The sequence below is a fragment of the Haliaeetus leucocephalus genome, unplaced genomic scaffold (assembly GCF_000737465.1).
Source record: "Haliaeetus leucocephalus isolate CR32 unplaced genomic scaffold, Haliaeetus_leucocephalus-4.0 Scaffold751, whole genome shotgun sequence".
Lineage (NCBI taxonomy): Eukaryota > Metazoa > Chordata > Aves > Accipitriformes > Accipitridae > Haliaeetus > Haliaeetus leucocephalus.
The window spans coordinates 9798559-9822299 of NW_010973187.1; the positions used below are offsets into that span (position 1 = coordinate 9798559).

The window sequence follows — 23741 nt, forward strand, 5'->3', positions numbered from 1 at the left end:
TTGGAGGTTATTTGTTTTTAAGAATGGGACACAAATAATAAGCTTCGTATTAAAATAAAATCACTTTGTTCACATGCTACTTACAGCCTTCATAAATATCTGTTGGTATGTGGACTGCTGCATGTTGGTAAGACGTTTGCCGTCGGAAAACGGGATCTTCTTCAAATACTGGTCTGATTCTCTGGCTGCCAGATTCAGTGTCATTCTTTTCAGGCTTTTTAAAGAAAGACATGTAAAGGGCAAAATATTACAAAGTATGCTAAAAACAATTCCATTCCCATTTGCCTCTTTTTACATAAAAGACTCATAGCCTTTCTTTCATAGCTAACTTTTTGCATTTGTGTATAAGCACACTTATTTGCTCCAGGTCCAGAAATATTTGTGTATACTTTATTTCAAATTATGAGTTACCCAGTGCAACTCAGTGAAATGAAGAGCTGCAAAAGAAAAGTGACAGCCTAACACCTTACACACCTAAATTTCACAAGTGCATGGAATTTTTACACCCTTAATGCAAGGCAAATACATTACCTTTTATTATGTGCAATACTTTGTACCGAATCTTAAATATAAATACTGTATACCTCATTTTTTTCCTTCTGTCGATTACATAGTAAATCACAAATCTTAAAATGATACCACTAACATACATTTCATAAATCAATTTTTGAGAAACAGTGGTGCACATCCAGACAAAGAAAGGAAATTAAACCTTCTTAGAACTCTGATTGAAACAGGTTTTGTTCATTGGTTTATTTTAATAATAAATCTCGATGAAATCTCATGTACTCTCCTGGCTACAGCTGCCTGGATGGAAAGGTTCCCAAACACTCAGGTGCTCACCACCACCTGCCTGCCTTGGGTTCCCATCCTCTCTCACCTGTCTGCACCCTGTCTTCTTGATTCCTTCCAACTCACTCGGTCATTTGGACTAGTTTTTAAAAATTTTGAAAAGCAGAGGCTTTTTCTAACTCCGCTACAAAAATTGCATGAAGTGTGGAAACCAAGGAAGTAGTGAAGACCAAAGCGGAGGTGGTAATGTCTTTACCTGGGTCAGCTGCAGCTGGAACAGGAGGCCACATGGCATGAGTAGACTGCCACTTAAATCAATAATGAATCAACTATGATACCGAATGATTACTCAGGTCAGCAATGTTAGGCAACTATATCAATATTTTTAATACTGCAGAGTCATCAGTTTTTGAAAATGTGCTATGCTTGAAAAATAGTGCTGACAAAGAAGCACCTGTCTGGTTAGTGTCAGGCATGTGCGTGCTGAGGCTATTCTTTATACATTACCACTGTGTCTATTATACCCTATCAAAGTTAGCTAAATATTCTTACCCGCAAAATAATCTAATTAAACTGCATATGTTTCCTCATCTGCTTCATCACAGGGCTACGGACAAATGTTATACTAAGTATAGGTTCAAATGTTGCCTGAAGTAAGCAGCAGTCTCAAGATGAGTTTCAAGGAGGTGGTTTCCTTTGGAAACACAAAAGGGCAGAACTCATCTAACTAGTGGCATCCACTGATTTCAACACCATAGCAGCGTTGGCCTCATGACCCCAGGCTGCCTTCATAGTCAATGAAGAGAAATGAGCATTTTTAGAGTGCAATTCATCTCATCTTAATTAGACACCTATTCTCCCGTGACATGAATCATGCCTGAGGAGTACCTCCTACTTTCCACTGACTGTAAAGGCAGCCCTAAGGCAAGTCACCTAGATGTAGAAGTCTGCAACACAGCTGTCTAGAATTAGGTGAGATGAATCTCACAATACAAGTCTATTAAACTTCTGGAAGAAAAGAAGGTGGGTACTAATTTTGACTACTTTTATGCAGCATAGCTACTATATCTTATGCTAAGAAGTTAAAACTTGTTACTTACTTACTACTTAACCCCACTCTGGTGGATGAGACAGAAGGGAAAGCATAACTCTTAATACTCAAAGTAAGGGATGACCTTTTTTCTTTAAGCAAATCTATTACCAGGTAAAGTCCAGGTATATCATGGCATTAAATATTCTAAATTGATAAAAAGTGTAAATTACCTAAAAACATTATTCTCCTTGGAACACCTAACACTGCACGGTGCCTTCTACTTTCACATGTAATAGTTCTAGTGGATGTAATGACCTCTGTTATGGACGTTGTCCAGGGGACTTCTGAATATCATACTTTTGCATTTAGAACTTTCTAAGACAGTAATGTTTTAGTTTGGGAATGTGGATTAGAAAAACAGAAAATACTTGTACAATGCAGCCTCAAATATTTTGATCCAGTATGCCATGCTCTTAGATCTACCAGAAAGTAAAACCATGGATTGGGTCTGGCTGGGATGGAGTTAACTTTCCCCATAGCAGCCCTCATAGTGCTGTGATTTGTATTTGTATTTGTAGCTAAAAAGGTGTTGATAACACACCAGTGTTTTGGCTACTGCTAAGCTGTGCTCCCACGGCATCAAGGCTGTCTCTCCAAACCCCATCCAAAGGCCAGTAGGCTGGGGATGGGCATGAGGTTGGAAGGAGACATAGCCAGGACAGCTGACCCAAGCTGACCAAAGAAATATTCCATACCATATGATGTTGTTTTCAGCAATATAAGCTAAGAGAAAGGAGGGCAGGAGGGAGGCATTCGTTATTAAGACGTTTGTCTTCTGGAGCAACCACTATGTGTACGGAGGCCCTACTTCCCAGGAAGTGGCTGGACATGGCCTGATTATGAGAAATAGAGAATATATTGTTTTGTTTTCCTTTGCTTCTGTGCGTGGCCTTTTTTCTTCTTTAATAAACTGCCTTTATCTCGACCTATGAGCCTTTTGTCATCTTATTTTCTCCCCCCTGTCCTGCTGGGGAGGGGGAGTGATAGAGGGGGGAGTGATAGAGTGGCTTGGAGGGCACCTGGCAGTCAAGGTCAACCCACCACAAGCCATTATAACTTCTTTTGAATTGTGCAAACTGGAGCCAGTTTATGCACTCTATCATTTGAAATGACACAGCATTATGATCGCTCCAGACAATGTAATCTGGCTCAGTTTTTTCATAAGTTTTTGGTGGGTTTTTGCTTCAGACAATGTAATTTGGCTCAATTTTTACGTAGGTTTTTGCTGTGTGGTTTTGTGGTTGGTTTTTTTTGTTCTACATTATCACACAGGATTCCGCCCCCCTAGAACTGGAATGCTATACATTAAGCAAATTCTGGAGTTCTTTTCACAAGGTTTCTTTTGGCTTCATGCTGCTCAAAGCAACGAGTTTGTCTAATTCTGCAAATGCAATCTCAACAATCAATCATTCATGTGAGAAAATTTCTCTCCTGCCTGAAAGCCATTTGATTTAAAAAAAACCCTAACACTCTTATTTCTGAAGTTAGTACCAATGACTACAAACTCTCGATGCTTTCACAGATCACTTGAGAAAATAACTGGGGAGCATAAAGCCACATTATTACAAAAAAACACCAGAATGAGTGGGTGTCAAAAGATTTCTTCCAATTAATTTTCCACAAGAAATTTTTGGGAGGGACAGGGGGGTGGTAAAAGAGAAAGGGGGTAATCCACAAGGTCCATCCTAGCAGGTCTTGCACAGAAGTTTTCATACTATAGTATATTTAGATTTTTGATTTAAATTCCTGAAGCATCTGAACATAAAATTATTATGTTTCTTCTGGTTGGTATTTCAATTTCATTCCAAGTAATAGAGACTAGCTTTCAGCCTCTCCCATCACTCATGTGCTATGGAAGCAACTTCAAGTCTACTGCCAAAATTTGACTATACTTTGTTGAAACTGAAAAGGTTTAAATATTCCACCTGAATGCCTTAAGCTTTCAAACGTAAAGTCTACTTCCCACATTTCTAACAGCACACACACACAGGCTCCCCCAGAGACGACTGTGGTAAAGATCTGTTTGATCTTCCTACCAATATTACATGATACCAAAACAAGAACATGAATCTAAGAACTCTTCTCAATTTAATTGATGCGGGGCAGTAGATCTACCAGAACTACATAAAGTAAGGTAGAAGCTTTTGCATCCCTATCGTTGACTTTTCCTGGGAGTATTTTGTGATGTATAACTGATATAGAAACAATGCATGTATCTGCCTCCAAAAAGTCAGAGACAGGAAATGACAAAATCCTTTAAAAGTTCTGTAGTTTCCTTCACACAGGATTAATTTTGCTATTAAATCTAAAGGTGTTTGAACTCATTCTGCATGCAACAGGCAAGTATCAGAAGCATTACAGACAAATTAGTGTTGCACTCACTCGGGCCACTACCTCCTGACCAGCAAGACTAATGCTGTGCCAGGCCTTATACATCCAAGTTTGTAGTGGATATTTCTATATAAAATAAAAACTACTTAGTTTTCATTTGTGAAATTCATTAATTTCAAGTAACCCACATCTAAATTAGGGGAAAAAAAAAAGAAAAGGAAAGATTAAAAAGGAAAACGTCAATGTTATTAATTATTTTAGTCTGGTATTTCTATCAAAAGCCTGACAGATTGTGGCATTGGTTGTTACCGTTTTAATACCCAGTTAAACTTTGTTTTCAGGAAAGTAGCAAAACACATATTTTGGAGGAAAGTAATCCAGCATGTGAATATAATTAAAATCCAACTACAACCAATTTCTCTCTCAAGTCAGGAGCTGAAATGCAATCAATACTGGCACAGGAAAATCCCACAGGAGATAGTGGCTGAAGATTAATTTTCTATCTATTCAAACCTGGCCTTCACTTATTGAATTACATTGTTACCTACCACCGACAATCAGCAAAATAACTCACTCATTTCTCCGCAATGAATCTCCAGACCAATTTCTCCCTCCCTTGTGAGGCAGATAAAATCCATTTCTCTTTTCAGTTCACATTTGTGCCATTTTAAGGCACTTTTTTTTTTTAAATAAATGAAGTATTTTTTCATGTGTCTACCATTCACCATCAGAATAAAGGGAAATTGATATAGCAGCTAAAATTCAGGTAAAGTGGGTTCTTCTGTAGCTGTTCTTTGTGATCTTGGCTAAATCACTTTTGGCATGATCTAAAATAAACTGGAAGTTACTTTCTGTTTTTTGTAAGCCAAATACATAGCAGAAATAATGCAACTTCTCTCTCAAGGGCTTTGTGAACATAAATTAACGTATGTACATGAGGTAACTCGAAGCTTTATGCAAAGATGTATCACTGAAAAATGTGTATAGAAAAGCAAACAACCATTAAAACAAAAAGAAACAAGGCCATTTCAAGAAACTTTGACATAGTTTAGCTGCCTATTTCACTGCAGCCAAACATCCCGATTCCTTTCCACAGCATTCAGTTACTTTTCGTCATCAAAGCCACAGGAAGACAAGTGGATTTTGCATCTCTACTATTAACATCTTCATTTAATTGAAAAGCACCAGTTACTGTAGAAATGAGATATTTTTTCCACAAATATAAAACTTACTAGTTTTTGCTTCTTGCAGCTGTTAAAACTGAAGATCAGAAAACTGATATTAATTAAAAAAATATTGTCAATTAAACACACAAAACCCCACAACCAAACTGAAGTAATCTTTAGTTGTTTTCTGAAGGCAAACTCTTTTCAGGAGCAACATAGAAGTTGCTCCAAGCATTAGAACAGATTTAGCATCAGGACAAAGGAATAAATGGTAGATTTCTTTTTTTAAATTCCCAAACCAATATCCAGCAAGAAATAATGGCACCTGCCTGCTTTCATACTTATGTAAAATAGAAAGGAATTGGTTGCTAGTATTTTCCATTGCCCTAGTATCTAGGGACTGTGTTTTGCATAAAACCTCACTGTCCCTATCAATGCCATTTTAGAGAATGAATGTGGATAGAATTATAATTGTTACGGTTTTAGGGACATCAAAATTCTTGCTCTGTCATTCCTTTCTGTCTTTCCTTGCAGATTTCCAAAAGTTTTATATTTTCATCTCTAGGTTTCTCCCCTTTTTTGATTTCTGAATATCTGTTGAAATTTCTAAATGTAAAACTCTAAGCAATTGAGTCTCACTGCCTATGCTTCTTTTAGTCCACTCCCAGATCTACCCTGTACAAATGAGTGCTATCATATACAAAATAAGCATAGAATTTTTCCTACGCTCAGTTCCTTACTCAAAATCAGTTTTGCTGTTTTGTCGGGGTTTTTTCCTCCCTGAGGAAAGTAATCCAGCAGAACTACATACACAGTCCCTCCAGCACTGCTTGTGGCCCCATTAAAAAGTTACAGCTGGACCTGATGGGGAGAGTAAAATGAGATGTTGCTTGAAGCACACGGCTCAGCAATATGCCTGCAGCAAGCAAAGGACGGGAACAGCTCTTCTAAGGACAAGATAGAGGGAAGTTAATTTTGAAGAGGCAGCTAGAATGCACTTCTAATAGCCAAAGCACTTTCATAGCATTTTAGACAATGTCATGAGTGCATTGCCTTCTGATAACATTTTTATTTCCTTTTCGATAGATGTGATTTTCTAGCTGCGGGAAAACTGCAGAGTACATTAGGTGGTTGTGACAGAACTGCAAACAGCTTACTTCATTTTTGTTTCTGTGTCAGTGGGAGACTGAGGTCTTCATTCAGCTACACTAAGATTTTAAGTAAAGTGAACACCTTCTGTCTACTCTTAGGGACAAAACTCGACCAAAAAAGCTATAAATAAAATAAGAAAACAGTTGGCTCAGGACTTAAATATTCTTACTTTATCTGTTAGACAACAGAGTGCTGTTAAACATAAGAATATATATATATATTCATATATATAAATATAAGAATATATATACAAATATATATATACTGTCTGGGTAGCTTCAGATGTAGGGAAATAGTTTTCTGTGTGCAACTGTCAGTGTGTCGTGCTCAAGGGCCATTTATTTAAAATATATATGAGTTGTTTTCAGTGCTTTTAGTGCTTCCATATGTTTCTAATGTATCGGTTGGTTACTGTATGTCAGTAAGAAAATGAATGGAACTCTGCATTGAGTATTTACATTTTTTTAAAAGAAGTTTTATAGCAGTCATTTTATTTTCAGCATTCTGCCAACTGAGTAACTTTAGTATGCATCAAATATAGCCAAATTAATTAAAAAGCATTTATTTGCCTCTTAAGACATTTTCCTGAATGCAAACTATCTTTTACTGATAATAATTTCTATACATCTATTTACAGGCTTCTCCCTGTCTTATGTATACAGAACTAGATTATTTTTTTATGGATGGTTCAAAACCCACTCAATGCATTCGTTTATCTGACCTTCACAGTTCACAGCTTCTGATCAGAATTTTTAGATACCCACAAAATTATTATATATCCCAAACATAATAGTGTTTTCTCTTTCTTTGTATACCAGCCTATTCACAAAATTCACTGCATCATGACTTTGGTTTCATGAAAAAATGAATCCTTGATGTAATCCATTTATCAAACATAAAGACTTGGAAGTCTGGGGACAGACTTCTTAGTAGGGCCTGTAGTGATAGGACAAGGGGTAATGGTTTTAAACTAAAAGACGGTAGATTCAGACTAGATATAGCGAACACATTTTTTAAGATGAGGGTGGTGAAACACTGGAACAGGTTGCCCAGAGAGGTGGTAGATGCCCCATCACTGAAAACATTCAAGGTCAGGCTGGACGGGGCTCTGAGCAACCTGATCTAGTTGAAGATGTCCCTGCCCACGGCAGCGGGGGTGGACTAGATGACCTTTAAAGGTCCCTTCCAACCCAAACTATTATTTTATGAAAGTCTGGTTCTCTTGTAGCCTTTCAGTGAATTACATTTTAGAGAAACAGACGAGAAGGACTGGGTTGTCCTAATTTCTTCAGGTGGAGAGAGTTTCAAAACAGAAATCCAAGCTTCTGGAAATCATCTTCTGTTTGAAAGAGGTGACATTACATCTGTGAGTATGCCTTAAATACCATGACTCAGATAATTATAGTTTCTTGTAAATAATATAACTATTTTCTTAATTTCTGACAAAATGGAACATTATGAAGATATAAGAGTTCATTTGGCAATAAGCTAAAAAAATAACCGTAAGATGAAAAGATAGTAATAAAGGAATTAACGGAAATTATAACAGCAATTATTTTGAATTTCAAATGATTATACCAGCATTTTATCATCCATCTTGTGAAGAAAAATGCTAAAAGGACTGATACTATTTTTATTTTTAATCATATCCACAGGATCTATCCTTGCATTTTGTATCTATGGCTTACAAATCATTAAATAAAACTTCTATACAATTTTGCAGGTAGGAAACTGGAAGAGACAGCCTGTTTTCAACAACATGATTAACAATTACCCAGCTAAAAAAGGTAGTCAGCATATGGCTGATCAAGTATTAAAGAAGGAATTTTGTGGTAGACTAGTGATGCAAATGGGACAGACCATGGCAATACATCTTACTAAAAATTCAAATCTGTTTACTAATACTTTTCCCAGAGAGGCTGGAGTACACACCTGCTCAGATTTACTCTTTTAAACGGAAGATAAGAATTCAAATTCTTACCAGACTTACCAAATAAAACTTGTTCCACTTTCTAAGCCAAGACCATTCCTCCATCTCCTTGATATTTACTTGAAAACTAAAAGTATAAATTGCCTGAGTCAGCCTGTTCCTACAACTAATGACCACTGAGTTCAGGGAGACCACCTACTTGCAACCACAGGCCCAAAGCAAGCAAGCCACGATACATGTAACTCTGATTTGAAGAGGCAGAGACTCTATTCTGTAAGTGTCTCAACAAGGTAAGGCTAAGGTTAGATCAGATGGCAGGGTGAGGGGCTGAAAATCTGATGTCACCTAAGCATATTAGCAATTAATGCAATTTATTTTAGAGACACCTGTGCAATCAGCTTGTCTTTCCTAAAACTGATATGATATTTTAGTGAGTTAGAATTAGTATTTGTTGGAACCTTGACTTCTTATTTAATAACCAGAAAAGAATTGAAAGTTACGTTCTTTTCTCATAATTACAGGTAACAGCTGACCTTCACAGCAAACCTGCATAAAGTCTGCTGTAGTAACATCAGTATGCAAAAATTCATTTCTGCCCTCTCCTATTTTCTCTTTAACTACAATGTCAGGTAAAATGAAATATGTATTTTAAATATTTAAGCACGTAAGACATATAAGATATATTTATCTTCCTAAAGATAAGTGTGACACTTCCCCACCCCCAAGTCACCAAGAACCTCTTCTAATCCCCACAGTGTTTCAAGGATGATGGAGAGCTGCCTCATAATGACATCATCACCCTTGGATCCATCCCATCTGGTCCCATGGACATGTGTTGTCTGACTAGCTTCAGTGGTCCCTAATTCTATCCCCTCTGTTCCTGAAGGTTCAGGCAACACCTCCATATCCCTCCTGGGTCATACATCCTGGTCATAGTTCAGGAATCATGATGTGTAACCCCATCTGAACCTCCCAACTTGGTTCTCTTCTATATGGGGTGATGGCCTAGGAAAACTCAGGGGTTCGGGACCAGGGTGTTCATTAAGAGTGATTTTCCTTCCTGCCCTTTAGTTCTCATGTATGGCACAGAACTGCCTACTTCAGCACTGACTTTAATAGTGGCTTGACTGGATAAGACGGTATCATTAGCCAACACTAGGAATGCAGGGTCATATTAGAATAAAAGCACATCTTACTCTAACTTATTTAAATGTTATGAGTAGTTAGAAAAGCCCAGTCAATTATTAACAAAAAACCAATATCCTTTAAAATTCATAGCCTCGTTCAAATCATTGATCATTCACATCCCATTAGAGTACTCAAACATATGTAATAAAATGAAATAAAAATACCCATTGTTGACAAAAGTCCCATAGAATACTTGGTCACCTACAATTTCAAGATCAAAATGCACTCCAGATAATTTAGATTTTTCATACATCACCCAATTAAATTTCAAACTAGGAACCGTTCTCCTCTTATTGGAATAAATTACACTGTCTACCTTTTACCACCCCCACATCTGATTAAAGATCATATCCCTGGAGAACAAAAACTGTTAAATCATCTTAATGCTTCATTGGGAATTAGTTATAATACCAACTGAATGTGAACATTTAATTAATTCGATTTTTTCATCTGATGCAGTTGTCTTTGCCATGCTTTTGCTAAGCCATCGGCTGATCCTGTTTCACAGCTCACTCTTATCTTCAGTCATACCGGTTAGGTCCAGATTTTGTACATCCTGAAGCATACTAATTGGTTATTGCTCTTTCTTCTTAATTTATACCGTCTTCTGTGTCAATAACAACATTAATAACAGTAAAGCCCTGCTTTGAGAAGGAGGTTGGACTACGTGACCTCCAAAAACCCTCCTAATCTAATTTTTAGTGTGATTCTCTGAGTTAACACTAATGGGGCTCAAAACACTATACAAACACCACTCACTAATTCCTGCTTACCTAAATATAATGCAGCTTTTCACTAATTAAATGCCAGCTGTATCTAGGTAGGTAAAAGCAGTAGGTAACAGTAAACCATGCACTGACCTCTGGGTTACATATGGACCATAGACTTTCCCTGCAGACTAAATACCATATAACAATTTAAGTAAACTGCCATAACACCATGTAAGACTATTTATATTATATTTTTTATGTATATATTATATTATATTTTTTAAAAATGTTAGTATGGTGAAATCCTAACAATGCAATAAATTAGAAGAATAGCATTCACAGAGACTGAGGGAAATTTTAGAAGGATATTCTGCCCAAGAAGAAAAGCACATCAGAAGAAAAACCAAAACAAAACCAAAAAACACAGAAGGAAAAAAAAAAAGCAAGAAAAAAGAAAAAGAAAAAAAAGTAGAAGAAACAGGTCAACCTTTAGATTTTGAAAGAAGTACAAAAAAGTCAGCAAAAGAAAATACCTTTGTAAAAGGTCAGCTGAAGCTGACGAGTTCAAAAGTTTTTAGGGTCTGGACAATGTGATTCCCCACTGGATTAAACGTTAGTTGCAATACACACCATAAAGTGAGCTGCAGGAGTAGCTTTAATCCACCTTTTCACATACCAACGCTAAAAACTCTGAAAGACTTCAAGTCACAAGACAAAAGCAGAATCACAGATGGCCTTTCACAGCCATGTGGGCAAGTAATATATCTGAAGGTAAACCCCAGACTGCTTCCTACTCAGCCCTACGCAAGGCATGACTCAGGTGCAGAACTTCAGAGTAAATGACTTTGCATAAAATGAGAGGCTTCAATTCTGAAGCTCTGTTGCTTTGCCATATTACGGCAAGTACTGGAAACTAGAGATGTTAATGAAGATAACTGCAGGAAAGGATAGCACTGGATACAGTAAGAAAGCCTTACACTTCACAGAATAGACTGATCATTCACTTACAAACACACAGAAATGAAATGCTTTATATTAGATATGGTTTTCTTCTTCAGTCTTTTTTTTTCATCTGTTCTCCAAAAAAAACCAACAGGGACAGAGCATGTTGAGAATGGCTATGTGGAAAGGCCAGGGAAAGTGATCCAGCTTTTTTCAGATTGCATTGGCCAGTTCAGAAATGCTCTCATCTGCAGAATCAGAGGCAGGGCAGGAACAGGTGAGGAACTGCATTTCAGACCACTGAAACTACAGGGAACTCCCAGAAAATCCCCAAACACTGAAATGCATAGATTATTTCCTGTTTGGGAATATATTCGGAATCATACACCACTGTGAAAGTATCTCCAAGAAAGCAAATACACTATTACGTCTCTGAGTAAAGCAGCATTTCAGGGTATCGGAGGAAAGTAAAACTACATATTAATCTCCCAATCAACTAATAATAATTCTATATGCTTCACAGAATGGGGATTCCAGAATGTCTCCTTTGCCCCATATACAAAGTGAATATTAAAGCCAATTTTGTAATTACAATATTTACCTCTTATCTCAGCCATAATTATGAGGAAGGCTCATTTGGTCATTTATTTCATCTGACATAGGAGTAACCAGTAGATCAGCAGAACCACAGAGGATACACCTATCAGCACATTGTCTCTTTTACTTAACTTCTTAAACTTGAAAATAGGACTCAAAGATTTTGGTGATTTAGCTATCTTGAGCCTAAATATTAAATCTTATTAAAATATTTTAAGTGCTCCATACCAGGGTTCTTGATATGACTTGGAATTTTCAAAGCCTACTTCCACCTTCGATCAATCATATGAAAACATCAGATTCAGTGATTTGGTTTTCACCACTTAAAAATCTCAATGTGATCCTCACATTTCAAAGTGACATGTCAAGACACTTGTACAACATTGCTATCTGTAACTGGGCAACAAAGCACTCACTAAAAATCACTGCTTCAAATGCTATAAACATTCTATAACAAGTTCAGCTTTTGGAGTTGCTTTTATTTACCAATAAACAATACACTGCATTCACTGTAATTGTTATCACTCATGCATTTGATATTAGTAGGAAATATCCTGAAGGAAGAAATTTTCCATTAAACTGATGAATCACTAACTTTAGGGCTGAATTCTGATCTTTGATGTGGCATAAACTTAGCCTCCATAGGGAGACTTCAAGCACTGCTCTTTTGTGCAGATTTGCCTTCAAGGTAGGATTCTCCGCATTAAGAACATCCTCATCTTTTTTAGGACACTGACAACTACAGTTATCACTCTTGCCATTATTATTTCATAACTCTGTTTCACAGGTAGGAGATAGCTTTGGGGCAGTCATATATTTCATTATCATGTATTTTTCATTGCAGCCTCGAACATAAATTCATTTGGGAGAAGACTTGCACAAATTTGAATAAAGTAATAAAAACCTGACACCTAGTTTTTTAACTGGAATACAAAAAAAAAATAAAAAGAAGGAAAAAAAGCAAGAAGCCATGCTCCCTGTGGCAATAGATCATTATAATTTCAATAGGAAGCTCAAAGGAATGCCTTTTCTCCCTATGGGTTGGACTCGAGCTTACCTATAATGCCTTGAAATGGAAAGACCTGATGTGTTTCCCAGTGATACTTGGAAAAAGGCACACATGCCTCAGTGAACAATGCAAAAAGTCTTGGTACTAAAGCAGACAATGTCAATTATGCCCTCACTATCAGTTCCAATGCTCATTTTCCAAAGAATGGCATCCAAATCACAGTTAGAAATTGTAACGCTGGATTCCAGATGTGAGAGAGGAAAGTGCACAGCAAAAACACTGGATTATGCATTCTCCTAAAAGACCTGGAAGTCAAGGTACCATGAAATTACAAGAAATAAGAACAATAAGTCCTCTTGTATAAAAACGATGAAGAACAGATGTAAGACTAAAGAACATAAAAATATGGTTTTCCTGCTTACTCCTCCTCCCCATATACTAAAGATAAGACACTTTGTGCTATCTTATAACAGGATTTGTCTACATCTTCACTACAGCAAGAAGTGTATTTTTTAACCATAAAACTTTATTTTTGTTATACACTGCAGTGAGAGATACAACTCCCCAAAGCGTAATTAATTTGTTACATAAAAAAAGATTAAATATGTATCTACCTTTTTAAGGCAGTTTATTTTCAAACATATTAATTCAAATAATTTTTTCAACCTATATACCAAAGTAAGTATGTTCTATGATATCTAGAATATAATAACTTAAAAGAGTAACATCTCTGATTATGTTGTATATTTGAGAAGCATGGGACAGAGGCTTGGAATGCTCTCAGGAATCAAAAAGTGCAACAACCAGGAAGTATTTTCTGAAAATGGAAATAGGTTAGGACATCTATGAGAATCTATCAATTTTTCCATCTTAATTTCATAAAATTTTAAATGCATTATAGACTTAATTATTAATTCCAAGTACTACATGCCAGCATCAAAAGATATAGGTTAATATTCAAGATATATTTTAACAAAAATGAAAATATAGTTGAAAAATATGACATTTATTACAGATTAGAAATTCCTGTTCTAACGAAACTTCTCTCAGGCTTTAAAAATGTGCCCTATATGGGTGTATCAACAGTCCTACTCTGACAGTCTTTCATAACAGAAGATATAATTTATATTAGCAAAAATGTTCTTTCCCTCTTATAGCTTAGGTCAGTCTAAGAGCAATTTACCCTAGCAAAATGTCTCCCTTGTCTATATTAAAAAAAGGCTAGAATAGGGCATTTGTCTGTATAGCTAATACACATTACATTGAGAAGGGGAAAAAAAAACCAAACAAAATGTCAATAAAATCCATGTCATATTGCCAAGAATCAGAATAAATGGCACAGATGCAGCTGAAGTTGTCAAAGAGTTCAAATTCAAAATACCTCCATTAAACATCAGTCAACTAATATTTCAGTCAATTTACAAATTTAGCCATTAGCCCATTTCGGTATCGTGATTCTCCAAGAATGGACAAAATATCATCTAAAACAAGTGCTAAATGGTGTTTTCCAGTGAAATTTTCACATGCCTAATTCTACCACATACCATAAAGAGATGCAACATTAAACAGAAAATATGAGAACCAGGTATGTAAATATTATTTAATCCATTATCTGCAATATCTTGCCCTGCTGAAAAACCCTAGTAGCTTCAGAAGGAGAAGAAAATTAATCTAAAAATAGCTGCATCTTACACACATGAAGAACAGCACTAACAAAAATAATCCCTAAAAAGACCTACTATGCATAGAAGGGATACTTGTTGGAGCCCTCCTGAGTGCAGGGGTGTACAAATCACAGTTATCGTCAAGTTATCTGACCACATTTTCCAATCTGTACGAAATATACTTTGTCCACTTACTCATTGTAAATGATGGGGCAAATTCTTTATGACTCATTTTAACAACTTTTTTCAGCATCAAAGAAGCAAAGGACAAAGAGAAGATAAAAAGAAACACAATACATCCTAATTGCAACTGTATCCATTTCACATAGTTGCCTGTGATGTTACAATGCCAAACCATATTGGTTGTCATATAATGAAAGCAGAGAGAATAAGAGCACCACGCAACTTTAGATAAGGAAGTTAGCTGGCTACTATGGCTAGGCTGCCCTATAGTAAAAGGAGACTAGGTCTTCTACAGCCTAGCACTTAAGCTTTTCCTAAATTATTTGAGACAAATTTCTCACTGGAAATGCCAATCCTTCACTGTCTATGAAATGCTAAAAAATGTGTAGCTTCAGCTCAGGAAGAAAATGATGCTTTGAAGTCTACCTGTAGCTAAAACCAGATGGTAGAATATTGATTTTGTTATTTGTACGCTGGCATCCAGAGCCAGTCAAATCACTGAGATAGAACTCCTCTTACATGTGCAGATACAAGGGAAATTTCTAAAGGTATATATTATCAGAATAAGGTTAAAAAAACCTTCCAAAACTGGAGGAAATTGGTATCTGCTGGGTGACATGTAATAGGTAAAGCAATCCCTGCCCCAGCTTTCTCTGTACTGCCAGGGCAGGTCTTTACATGCAGTCTCACTTTTCAGTCCAGCAACCTGCAGCTGTTGGACTTGCAGAAACCTGGCATCGTCCTTCCAGTCTCTAGAATAAAGTTTCTTTATACCTGTTACCTTTGAGACTTGATGTCTGGAGTTCCCCTTCTGCACTGCCCCAGCTCCAGACCCTCCTCCCAACTGACCATATTCAGGTGCCACCTCCTCCTCAATGGCTCTACCTGACCCAACACGCAGCTCCTGGGGCACTGGCTTACAGAGAAAACTCTTCTTTTCTGCTGCCCAGCTACAAAATACATAAAATACTATACTCGTTTGTTCAATAAATCAAATCATTCTGCTATTTTTCAATGCATGTTATGAGGAGAAAAGCCAAAAAATTCCTGAATTCTGCTGGCAGGAGAAAAAAACATCCAGCATTTCTTTGATCAAATCTAGACTAGATTCAGACTTGGTTTGAAGTAAACCTGGGTTAATTCATGGTCAGACTTCTTTTTACTAAGTTAGTCATGTCTGCAAATCAAGACCAATTTTGCAACACTTGATACCATTAATCAGTAGAAAAGAAAAGACCTCTGTAAGGGTATAAGCAGAGACTCAATAAGCCTCCAATGCCACTGTCAGCATGCCTCTAAATCTCAGTGTCTCTTCTAGGGAAGAAGCAGACCTACAAGGAGTGTGCCTCTTAGATAACCATTCTGTTCTCTGCTCACTTCTGCCCCATATTTACTTTGACCATACATTCATACTTTAAAAAAAAAAAAAAAAGTTTGGGGTAGAAATTATTTTGCTTTCTAAAAAGCATAGGAAGTGTACTTTCTGAAGCAAGTGGGGTAATGTGTCTTGTTTGAAAATTTTCCCATCTCTCAGCTTTCCATTCTAAAATGGGAGATGGATTCGGTGGATGGAAAGAGAACAGGTTATAGCTTACCCACATTTACCAATGAAGATTAGGGTGTTTTAAAAAAACACTTATAAAACAGCAGGCAAAAGATTATTACAATCAGTTCCTATGTTCTCCACCTGATGCATTCCACCTTATACGCCCAGAATTGTGGTATGTTAAAACCCACCAGGAATTTTTGGAAATTATGTTTACATTCACACCTAATCATCCTTTCTTAGTTTTACAACAGTTTTCAACTTGATGTAGATATATATTTTTTCATCATTATTATTTAAAACTTGATAGCTGCATTTATGCTGCAGTTTTAAACTCAGGGAGAGCTAATGTTTCCCATGTGATTCCAAAATAACAAGGCATCACTGAATTAAGAGATACTGTCTAAACCATGTGGCAAAGACAGTTTATCAGCTTTAAAAGATTTCTCCCTGCAAGTTTTATAAAGTAATGAAAAACTGTTTTTCATATTTAAAACAGCCATAGGCATTCTCCAGATTGCTTTCCTCTAGTGGAACCCACACATTGACCCTAGTCACAGTGAATTCACATTTTGTGCAGGTACTTACTCCCCAAAGGGACCCATAATTCTAGAGCCTTCACATTAATTCAGTAAAATAAAATAATAAGTGTTACTATCATTTAATAGATGATCAATAACTGTACAAGAAGTACTGTTCCATTAGTCATGACTGCAATCCAACATGGGACTGCACAAAGGAAATCTCTAATAAATCACTTGTGCTAACTAGAGACACAACTCTTGCCAAGATATGCAACTGGCTGCTCCCAATTAAAACCTAATGAGGAAGACCTACGGAGGAGCAGCAAATGTCCAGTGAGGTGTGGCTGGTTTCATGTTAAAGAAACATCTGTTTGTTTATTTGCAATACTTAGTCCTTTCAGTTACATCACTGAAAAATTTCAATCTTTTCCTTAGGCTGTTGTAGCTTGTGCAAGAAGGAGTTTATAAAACCAGGACAAGAAATTACACTATAAAAAAGGTAGAAAAGGAGCAAGATGCAAAAGCAGATGAGACAAACATTAAGGAAGGAATCAAGGAAGAATGAAAATTCAGTCGAGCAATTCAGTCCACAGTGGAGAGGTGGATTACCTGAACACATGGAAACAGAAAAATTAGATTTAGAAATAAAGTATAAAGATGATGTGGAATCACTAGAAATAAAATAGAGACCAGCACAAAAAAACAGGAAAGAACTCAACAGTGAAACAAAGATGACTATAAATAGGGTCGGGGTACAAAGGACACAAAGAAAAAAGAGGCAAAGCAATATTAAAACTTATGGTAAAGGGCATCTTAATGCAGTAGCACTCAGCTGTCCAATAAAAGCACTGCAGCATTTGTCCAAATACAACACAAGCAGTTGACACCTGCAAATTAAAGTGCATGACACAGACTGCAATATATCAAACTGAAAGGGTTCTAGGGAAAAGGACAGTGAATGAAAACCTGAGAGACCTGTATTAAATTACAAGTTTGGCCATTATCTTCCTATGAGATATGAAAAATGGTAATATAATACCTCCTACCTTGTTGTGAGGATAAAACTCATTAATTATCATGAAGTGCTCACACATTACATATAGCACTGCAGGGGAAATAAGCAAGTAGAATCTAATTGCTGTTGTAGGATAAAGAGTACAAAAGGTATATTACTGATTGATGGACTAAGGCGTTACAAATTGATTGTTTTATCTGAGACACTGAGAAATCTACAGGCCAGAGAATGATTGGTCTTCACGTGCTTTTTTTTTTTTTTTTTTTTAAGGCCAAGCAAACACAGTCATTAGATTCAAAAAGGCCCATCGAGAGAGCAGATGAAAAATGAGAGAGAAGGATCTCCTGAATGTGGTACGTAAACAGGAAGAAGGAAAGCAAACTATACTGCAGCATATTGACACACACAGAAAAAGTACACAGAATTTAAGTTGGAGGACTGTTCTTCTGATAAAGCTATAATTTTATAAGGAAGAGTGGAGACAAATAGAAACTGGCAGGCAGGACCTGTGAGATTAATTTATTCTAATTCTTCAACATCTAAAAGTTAAGATCTAAAAGTGTCCGTTATAGGAACCTGGTCAACAAAGAGAAACACACATCTAGAAGTGATTCAGCTGACCTTAGAAACCTATCTCAGAATAAACTGAACAGCTCTCTAGAGGTATCCCAGTGTCTAGCTTAGATATCTAATTTTAATAAATAAATTTCTGCTACTAATTATTCCTACTGGAAATAAAAGAGAAATACAATATCATGTTCTGTGATTAAATGAAGGCTCACGGCATGGAAGAGAAAAATACATGAACTTGTTAGACACAGCAAAGAATGGATGGCAAAAGCAGTTTTACTAACCAGTGCTTCAGAGACGATTTTATTAAAATCTCTAAAAAAAGATGCCACCTAAGTCCCCTCAAGCCTTTTTTCAGGCAGGAACAGGGGAGAAAAGTCTGTCGTTTTTGCATACATAGTTGAGAAATGGATGTAGGTTTTCTCAAAAAAATTCAGTATCAGATCACTGACCATTTTATCCTTATTGCTGCTTCTTTCAAGTTAGATTACTGATCACAATGACAGCAGAAGCACAAATACAGCTATTTTCACACTCAATGTGTTTTATCAAAAAGTATTTAACTGATTTTACCATCTTAATGGGACAAAAATCATCTGTAAGCATACCTACAAATTTCTATTCCCAACAAAGTGCTACAACTAGAATACAAATTTTTCTTGGATTCCTAATCTGTATTTATCTAATCAGCCTCAACTTTACTGATGAAGGAAAATAATTCCTACATTTTAATTTTTTAATAAATATTTACATAAAAATGTTAACAGTGAAAAACTCAAGACACATGGAATAGACTTTTAGGAGGTGCATGTTAGTGGTTCCTGAAATACCGGGCCTTTTAAAGGGATCCAAATCTGCGTGTATAAATTACATCTCTAAAATAATTTTTCTTCTTCTATAATATAAATAAGATTTATTTTGTTTATTAAGAATTAATACTGATATTGCAGCTGAAGGAGGATAACGTTTAGCATCATTATGAAATAGTCACCTTTTCTAAATAGCAAGAATCACAGAATGAAAGAATCATTTACATTGGAAAAGACGTTTAAGATCATTGAGTCCAACCATTAACCTAACACTGCCAAGTCCACCACTAAACCATGTCCCTAAGCACCACATCTACATGTCTTTTAAATACCTCCAGGGATGGTGACTCAACCACTTCCCTGGGCAGCCTGCTCCAGTGCTTGATAAGCCTTTCAGTGAAGAAATTTTTCCTGACATTCAATCTAAACCTCCCCTGGTGCAATGTGAGGCCATTTCCTCTCATCCTATCACTTGTTACTTGGGAGAAGAGATCAACACCTGCCTCATTACAACCTCCTTTCAGGTAGTTGTAGAGAGCGATAAGGTCTCCCCTCAGCCTCCTTTTCTCCAGACTAAACAACCCCAGTTCCCTCAGCTGCTCCTCACAGGACTTGCGCTCTAGACTCTTCACCACCTTCCTTGCTCTTCTTTGGATGAGAAGAAGCAGAATTCCAGGATGTTTCTCTAGGATGAACAAATCCAGCCCTTAGCAGATATGCTGAACCAATGAGGAGGTATCAGTGGCTGAGATATCTGAGACTGGCCTCTCTTTTCATGGTGTAATTAGAACTCATGGGGAACTTTTTAATGGTACCTCCTTGAGTCAAAACATTTTTTCTGATCAGCTAGCCAAGTTTAAATGACTGACAGAAAGCACACACTCTCAAACAACCAGAGCTTGTAAATACTGTACTTTCTTGGTATCTTTTCCCTTCACATTGTTTTCTAAACTTAGAATTAAATAAAGAGATTAAAAGCAAAAAAAACTCCTTTTTCCCCCCCTTCTCCCTCTTTACCCTTTTGATTTGAGGACTGTTATGAATGAAAGAAAAATACTTATTTCAATACATATAGCCCTATAAACATACTGGCAACTCAAACAGAACCACAGACTCAGTGCTGTATTTTTATATTTTACACAGTCCATATAGCACAGATCTGCAAAACATTTCAGCTCACTAAGCTGAAATTCTTAGGACTTAAAGTTTTTCATTGTGATTCAAAACATTTCAAAATAATAACTTAAGCTGGCGTTGGGTTTTGGTATTGCACTCTGTGTTGTTGATGCCATATTACAGTGTTACTTCTTTCTTGACAGATTGGCCCTGACTCACAAGGAACTACTCCTAACTCGACAATAATGTCATTCCAAGACTTCAAAAAGACATAAAAAGAAATAAAACTGAAACAGAAATACAAATAAGACATCTGGTGAAATAAATTTTTTTGGTTTGTTTTTGGGGAGGTTTTGGTGTGGTTTTATGGGGGAACAAAAATCCTGAGGAAAGTCAAAGAAAATGAGAGTAAATTCTGGAACAGTATTTCCTTCCTGCCTTGCCTGACAGATTTGAATTTATGTTGTAGAAGTAGTCACCTCAAGACCTTTCCCAATGCTATTTAATTATAACAGATACAGCAGGGCCTTCTCCTTCACACCATAATCTACCATCACTATGTGGTACATTTAGATTCAAAATCCAATGTTTAAGCTTTGTAATTCTGTTTCCAGAAGTGATTAGCACCTGCAATCCCAGTGCATTTCATGAGAAGAGAACAATATCTTTCAAAATTATGTTACTTTTAATGAATTTTACTTAAAGCATGCAAATTTTAAAACTCAGGGCGGCAGACTTTGTTGTATCTGAATTCCAGAACTCGTGACTCTATATAAGCATATCAAACAGTTCTGCTTGACATGATCTATGTACCTTCTTTAATTGCCTTACAGCAGAAGCATCAATTACAATAGTGATGCCATCAATCTCTAAAGAATACTTGATTAAAAAGTGCAAATGAAGCATGCTGGCAATTCTGATTAATACATTTACAACATTTTCTATGGTTTTATAAATTAAATCTATAATGAAGACAAGCAGTTGTATTATCTCAAGTGAAGGTGAGCATAACTTGTCTTCTCCCCACAAGACATTAAGATTTATAATAGTTAAAGCCATATAGGAAACTTCAAACCATTTAAAGTCAGAGTTTTAGTAGAACCAGGAATTGAAATATCATACACTTTGCCTAAATCTTGGGACTGGATATTCAATTTCTCCAAAGCTGATTACAGTCATATGAGTGATCACAAAGTGCATGAAAATAGTTATTCAGTAACATTTTACATCTGCTTTCCCCTCATGTATAAAATTTCTTAAAAAGAATACAGAACAAGATAATATGAGGTTGGAAAATAGGGCCAGAAAATGGTTCCTTCAGAGTAAATTATTTATATTTATCATTTTGATTCTCCAGTCCTATAATTATGATTTTATTACATTTCAAAAAGTGAATGATACTGCTGTCAAGATCTTTTTTCTCCCAGCACATTCCCTGCCTGATCAGCAACTCAGACTGTATGAGGGAAGACAGACTTTGAGAATTAGAACATAAAATATTATCTGGCTCTTGAGGAAAATTTTCAAGACATTTCTAAGTTTCTTGATTTCTTGCTTCTGCAAAATACTTAAATGCTAGTCTAAGAGTTTCATTAATATTTTAAATCCCTTACTTCTCTACGATTACAGGCAATGAAACAAAAAAACATACTACTTACATCATTCTGATCATCTTTTGCATTGTAATAGATTATATCATTATTCTGTAAGAGAAAGAAAATAATTGTTAGTTTGAAAGTAGAGAATAAAGTTTACTAGCAATAATTTGTACTAAAATACATTTTAAAATAAAACTGCATTTCTTTATGTATTATTATCTTTGAAATATGACAGAATCAGACCTTTCCTAGCTCTCTGTTGCATGTAATGTTTCCCATGCTTGTGTTTAACTTTTAACATTCATTTAATGCTTCTTCCCTGTTAAGCTACATAAGTCTCTCAAAAAGCCAGCTAGAAAAGTACAGACAACGTTGGACAAAATCCAGAGCTCATAAAAGTCTTCTGTAAGCTGTTTCTTTTGCAGACATATGACTCTCTCACTATGCAATTAGGTGATTTATACACCACGACATCTAGCAGGCAATAGATACAACGACGCATGGGCATTGCTAAGTGGGTTAAGTATTTGTTGCACACAGGTTTATTGTTTTATTCACCTCCCACGGTGAAAATAAAATCTGGGAAAATACATGACAGGAGAGTCTGGCTGTTGTAGCATAGGGCGGATCCTGGCAGCTGTGTGGAAACGCTGTACTATGAAATTCAAGCAAAGCAGTGAAGAAGATTACTAGTTTCCGTCACAGAATCAGTCAGAAGCTTCATTCAGTGTAACATCTACAGTAGTTTGAAAATTGGGGTATTTCCTATGGAATACAGTATTGTTTCCTCTTGAAATATTTCTGAACCGTTTAAAAGCCTTAAAGATTTAGGTTCACTGTAGTAGCTTTCCACTAAATAGAATTGCTGTAATGTGCTCTATACTTTTTTGAATGAAAGTAAGCAATTGTTATGTGCATTTCTGTATGAAATAGACACATATATGTACATAGCATTTTTTTAAGTCCCATTACAGATTTTGAATAAATAAAGAAAAGAAGGTAATTTTTTTCATGTCCAGCAGCTTGTTTAAAATAGGTGATTGCTGTTAACCTCCAAAAATAACCTTAATTTATATTTTCAGTTCTGTTTATGGTAATACCTTTCAATTTATATATCTAAATTAAAAGTTGACCACAAAAATGTTTTTTCTTTTATAAATACCAACAGGAAAAAATTATTTCAGTAATCATTTTTCAAGTGGGTAAGCCAACGACAATTATTACTTGCACTAAAAAAGCACCATGACGTGCTACAAGGTAATGCAGTTCATGTTTATAAACCACCATTTTCCTCACTTCATAAATAACAACATCGTTCATTCTCCTTTGTGACCTTTTTGAGATCCAAACATGAAATATATTACAGATGACCTAAAGGCCATTTTGAGGTAAATGCTATTCACTCTTTCCTTTTCCTTCAAAATGCACTTTTCTACTTTTCCATCACGACAGGTCAGTCAGTTTTGTACCAGTATCTGGGTAACTAAGCCAGACCTCAGTGTGTTACAGACAGATGAGGAAATTCCTTTCATCATTAAAGACCAAAGCTAATTGCTTATTCACTTGATTATTGTGAAGAAAAGACCATGTAATGCTTGTGGAAGCCTTCAAGTAAGTTGGAAGAGGCAAAAGTTCAATTTTCTTCAGATCCTCTTTACTTTGTACATGGTTGTGTGCAAAATAACTGTTCTGTAAATAATTTGATCTGTTCAAAAAGCCATGTGATTCTTTAGCAGGCAACATTTAAAACTGCAAAGGCTCCAACTCTGAGTGGTACTAGCTGGAAATGTTAGCAGAACTGTTTTC

General features: G+C 36.1%; 1 protein-coding gene across 3 annotated transcripts in view; it reads right to left on the bottom strand.

Annotated features, from left to right (window-relative positions):
* Positions 1 to 23741, bottom strand: part of CACNA2D1 (calcium channel, voltage-dependent, alpha 2/delta subunit 1) — a 421901-nt gene that overhangs the window by 176805 nt on the left and 221355 nt on the right. For all 3 annotated transcript variants that reach the window (XM_010580942.1, XM_010580943.1, XM_010580941.1), the window contains exons 5-6: positions 21996 to 22040; positions 85 to 214 (exon numbers count right to left, since the gene is read on the bottom strand). In XM_010580942.1, coding sequence (XP_010579244.1) covers positions 85 to 214; positions 21996 to 22040 — 175 coding nt within the window. The remainder of the gene's footprint in view (positions 1 to 84; positions 215 to 21995; positions 22041 to 23741) is intronic.